Source organism: Octodon degus, unplaced genomic scaffold (assembly GCF_000260255.1).
Source record: "Octodon degus isolate 3935 unplaced genomic scaffold, OctDeg1.0 scaffold00011, whole genome shotgun sequence".
Classification (NCBI taxonomy): Eukaryota; Metazoa; Chordata; class Mammalia; order Rodentia; family Octodontidae; genus Octodon; species Octodon degus.
Window position 1 is genome coordinate 13,825,595 of NW_004524587.1, and position 5,680 is coordinate 13,831,274.

Here is a 5,680-nt window from a genome sequence, read left to right on the forward strand (position 1 = left end):
TACCTTCCAAAACATGCCTGTCATTTCCTGTTCCTTGCTATGTGACTCATTTCCCACCTACTGCATTAATATTGGCTAAGCAGCTATACTTATAATTCTACAGGTCAGTGGTGGTGAACCTATGGCATATGTGCTATTGCCAGCTTTTTGTTATCACTGAAAGTTCTAAAAGGTTCACAATCACTGCTTTAGGTTGATTGTAGTTTGACTCACATTGCACGCATGCTGTGACTTCGCTGTGTAAATTACCCCTGACAAAGGGCCTCAGTAGTTACCCATTTGGGTAGAAAATCCAGCAACTATTCTCCTTATTTCTAATAAACTTTCCTAACTTCTTCCTTTAGTTCTTGGCTTCATTCCTTGATGCTGTGAAACCACACACTCAGCACATGTGGCACCAAACAGATCGGGAGTTATATTCTCCTATCATCACTCATCTAGCTCAAGCTCTGCACTTGTGTTACACAACACAGTAAAGACAAAACAGCTAATTAAATGTTAGTTATTAAACAATAAAATTAAAAACTAAGTTCCTTGAGCAACACCTGTAATCTCAGCACTTGAGAGGTTGAGACAGGAGAATCATCCTGAGATCCAGGCCAGCTGGGCTACTTACTGATTTCAAGATCAGCCTAAACTATAGCAAGATGCTATCTAAAAATAAAAAAAATAATAATAATTCAGTTCCTCATTCACAGTAGCCACACTTCAAGTACTCAGTACACAAGTGACTAAGGCCCCCATATCTGACAGCACAGCCACAGAAAATGTTCATTACCACAGCAAGTGGGGCTGGATAGTGCTGCTCTCTCCTATTTACACCTGCTGACCATTTGCTCCTCTCACTTTTCAATGTGCCTCTTGGCTTCCACAGCATTCTGTTCCCTGGGGCCACACCTACTCCAGCCCATGAAAGCAGGCATGTTTCTAAGGTTTGTACTTCTCACTCTACCCTTCCTTCTGGAACAATGTGACTGCCAAACCTGTCACTTGCTTCCTATCAACTTGCTTCACCTGCCCTATGTCAGCAAGTGGGTTCTAACCCACTCATATCTCTCTCTCAAGGTTCACAGACTCTCCAACAGGCTCACTCTTGGTCAGTTCTCTGGCCCTATCTGTCCTGACACAATGCATGCAGGCAGAGCTGCAAACCATGTGGCAGTCCACACAGAAAGTGGAGTTCAAATGGATGGTCACTAAAGCAAACTTGGTAGGTCAGCAGAGAAGCCAAGAACCAAAGAGCAGAGATGCCCCATGCCATACCAGGAAAACAGAATTAGAAATCCAGAGAAGTGACATGGGCAGATGGGAAAACCCAAGAGCAATCCTACCTACTCTGTCAAAAAAACTGTCCTCTGTATTTTTAAAACATTTATTTTTGTCTTTTTTTTTTTTTTTTTTTGTCTTTTTGAGACAAGGTCTTGCTATGCAGTTCAGGCCTGGCCTTGAGCTGACTATGTAGCCCAGGCTGGCTTTGGACACTCAAGGATACAATCCTCCTGCCTCAGCCTCCTGAATGTTGCAATTATAGGCATGCACCATCACACCTGGCTTTTTCCTCTATTTTTAACTAGTGGTCCACTGATGTATCGATCTCAGACTCAATATATCCAATACATAATACATTACCTCTCCATCAAGTAAGCATCTTTCTCTGGGTTCCCTGAACCAGTCAAGGGCACTGCTACCTCTCTGCACATCCACAGTAAGATACAAATGCATAAATAGGAACACACGTACACACCCTCCCATCAGAGCAATCATTAAGCAATGAGCAACATAATTAAGAAGCAAATATCAGTTCCAGGTCTAGTTCTCCTAGTTACTAACTGTAGGACTTAAGTCTTTAACTTCTCTGGGCCTTAAGTTCTTCATTTATAAAATAAGGCAGAGAGGACCCTACTTTGAAGCTATCAATACAACCAACCTAAAACACCAACCTGTCTTTTTTTTTTTTTTTTGGGGGGGGGGTATTAGTATAGAGATTGGGACCCAGGGCCTTCACACTGAGCTACATCCCCAGGACTTTTTATTTATTTATTATTTATTTTTTTGAGATAAGGAGGGTCTCAACTTTCAATCCTGCTGCCTCAGCCTCCCAGAGTGCTAGGATTTCACACAGATGACAGCATACTCAGCTAACCACAGATTTTTTTTTTTTTTTAATCTGCTCAAACACCTTGGTGATTCTCTAAAGAGTACCAAAAAAAAAAAAGCTTATAATCCTTTTAAGAAATCTCAAGATAACTGTACATTCTCTTTCATACCTCTGAGGACTTGATTATATAGCAATCTAAAGTCTATTATTCTTTTTTTCTTTAATGTATTTAGTACCGGGTCTACAGAGTCTTCCTACACAGATTGGACTTGCAGTGATTCTGTTTTCAGCCTCCCAAGCTATGGAATTACAGGCACACACCACCATGCCCAGTCACGATCGCTGTCTCAGCGCACCAGCCCTAAATCTATTATTCTTATCGCAGGTTGTAAATACCTAACCCAAAACATCATTATTGTCCTGTAGCATGCAGATCCTGGACAATCTGGTAGCAGCTTACCTTCCTAAATTTTTCTACCATGACATCATTCATCAAGACTTTGAATAACACTGCTCCCCAAATATACTACAGTATTTTCTCAGCTTCAAATGTCACCTTTCTATATCACAAATATGAGGGTCGCAATGTAAGGATAACAGGGTAAGGAGATGAAAGAAAAGCTGGAGACTGTTTTTGCTTTTTTCTTTGTTTTTTGAGACAAGGTCTTGCTATGTATTCCAGACTGCCCTTGAACTCACTAAGTGCCCAGGATGGCCTTGAATGTACAGTGATCCTCCTGCTTCAGCCTTCCACGTGTGCATCTCTACTCCTGGCAATCCTGGACTGTTGAGCCGGGGAGATGGCTCAGTGGAATAAGTGCTTCTCTGGCAAGCACCAGGGCCTGAGGTCAATCCCTGGTTCCGCCAAAAAAAAAAAAAAAAAAATCCTGGACTATGCAACTTCCAAATTTTACTTGAGGAAAGAAAAACTTCCACACTATTTAAACCACTGTAACTTTCTTATTTTCAACTTGATCAAAAATGAATCCAAGGGGCTGGTGAGATGGCTCAGTGGTCTAAAGCACCTACTTAGAACAAGCTTAGCAAAGCACAGGGACCGCGGTTCAATCCCCCAGCACCACATGCCAGCCAGCCCTGCCCCCTGGTGGGCTGAGCTGGCCACACACACACACATATAAATAAACAAAATTAAAAAAATGAATCCAAGTTGAGGAGATAGCTCAGTGGTCTAAGCACCTGCCTGGCAAGTGCAAAGACCTGGGTTCAATCCCGATACCATGTGCTATGCTATGCTGCCATGCCGGCCACCGAAACTGGGCATGATAACAGATGCCTGTAATCCCAGAGCTAGGAAGTCTGAGACAGGAGGATTAGTACACGTCTGAGCCACATAGTGAGACCCTATATCAAATAAATAAATAAATAATAAATAAATAAATAAATAAATGATTTTAAAAAAAAAATTTTAATGAATCCAATTTTGTGAAAATATTTAAATACATCTCTCCTTCCCACCCCAAAATTTTTAACAAATGTCAACTACAGCTTAACATACTATTTTTACTCTGTATTTACAAAATTTCCTATAATAGTATACATTTATATGAAAGGAAAAACAATGTATGTTTAATGTTTTATTAAAGGAAGAAATAGCAGCTTGGTAATGTAATAAAAGATAACTGGCTATATGAGGACATTTAACCTTGCTCCACATTCAAAAGTCCCAATGCCAGGCCAGAGTCCAGAAAAAATCAAAATCTCTGTAGAGGTGAGGACTAGATGTCACTATTTTTTAAAGGTCTTTAGCAAGTATCCTGTACAGCCAAAGCTGAGAACCACTGTTTTCAGAGAAGAAGACAGTTTCCTAGAGAGAGTGGTCACATCTGACTCATCTCTATGTACTGAGAACCTGGCCCGCACTTGGCACAGAGTAAAGATAAGGATTCCGTGGATGTTTATGAACAAACAGATGGAAAAAAGAAGACTTCCCACATAAAATACAGGGCACACACCAGCAGAATATGGCTCACCTCAATAGCATAGCAGAAGTCAGCACCTGCTGTGGCTGCCATCATTGATAAAAGCCCAGTGCCAGTGCCAATATCAAGAACCAAGGCCTTCTGTCCTCTGTCCTTCACCCTCTTCACAGCAGCCCGGATACCTTCATAATATTTTATATTCTAACAGAGAAAAGAATTGTTATTTCACACCAGTTATTACAAGCAAACAGGTACTTTGTACATTTGGAGTACTTGGGTTGGCACCAGCAATTTAAGTCAGGATATTTTGGCCCTTTCCACTCTAGAGGAACAGCATGACCAGCAGAGCCAGCCAGCCCTGCAGAGACACCCAGAGCACAGCATACATCTCTTGCCCTTTACCAAGTGACTGGCTCCCTTCCACCTCCACTCTTCTATAATCTGCTAAGTGATGCTGGCTTAAGGGTAGGAATTCTGCAGGCCACCCTCTTTTTCCAATAGTTAGACAGCCAATGGGGGAACGAGAAGGCAACCAGACAGCACAAGCAGGGAAGAAGCTTGCCCCATTCTGTGCAGACGCTACTTTGGTCAAGATCCTGCCAGGCATGACAGCTGGCTTCAGAGCCACACTTCTCTGTGTTCCCATTCCCAGCCTCCTCAGGTCCCTCAGAGGAGCAGCAGCACTTAACAGCGAGCAATGATCATTCTCAGAGGTGAGAACACTAGCTCACCAGGCCCTTTCCACAAGCTTCTGAGATTGAGAAACCCTAAACTTCTTGTATTTCTCAGCTCAAGGCTATATAAGGGCTCCTTATCTGCACTACTGCTGAATTAGCCTCACTGTTCCCTCTACTTTCTAGTCCTCCTATACCTGGACAACCAACTCCCTTTCACACTCTCACTGTTGTAATATATTATGCACTTTCTTATATTATCCACTTTCTTTACTGGACTCCAATTCTATACCTTCCTTGTCTAAAAAGTACTATCAGGGCCGGGGAGATGGCTCAGTGGAATAAGGGCTTCCCTGGCAAGCCCAAGGGTCTGAGTTCAATCCCCAGTTCCACCAAAAAAAAAAAAAAAAAAAAAAAAAAAAGTACTATCCTTCTCAGCAAATAATTTCTTGCCATCTTTTTTTTTTTTCTTTGTGATACTGGTGATCAAACTTGGTACCTTGTGCTTGCCAGGCAGGCATTTATGCCACTGAGCTATATACCCTCAGCTCCTACTTCTTGCCATCTTGAAGGCTGAATACAGACTCACCTTCTATCTCTAGTGATCTAGGTAAGTAAATATCTCGACCCTATACAACACCTCATGATAACCAAAGATGATGGGAACAAAACCTATGAATCTTTCTAAATGTACTGATGAGGGCTGGGGAGATAGTTCGGTAGTCTAAACGCCTGCCAGGCAACCTCAAGGACAAGGGTTTGATCCCTGGTTCACATGGCATGCCATGCTGCTGTGCTGCCCACAGAAACCAGGTGTGGTGGCATACGCATGTAATATCAGCACTGGAGGGGCTGGTGAGATGGCTCAGTGGTCTAAAGCACCTACTTAGAACAAGCCAAGCTAAGCTAAGCAAAGCACAGGGATGGCGGTTCAATCCCCAGCACCACATGCCAGCCAGCCCCGCCCC

The 5,680-nt window shown here is 42.5% G+C and overlaps 1 protein-coding gene across 1 annotated transcript in view; it reads right to left on the reverse strand.

Moving 5' to 3' along the window:
- Prmt7 (protein arginine methyltransferase 7) overlaps positions 1-5,680 on the reverse strand; it is a 47,534-nt gene that overhangs the window by 34,094 nt on the left and 7,760 nt on the right. The window contains exon 4 of the mRNA XM_004625836.3: positions 4,090-4,239. Within this exon, the coding sequence (XP_004625893.2) occupies positions 4,090-4,239 (150 nt within the window). The remainder of the gene's footprint in view (positions 1-4,089; positions 4,240-5,680) is intronic.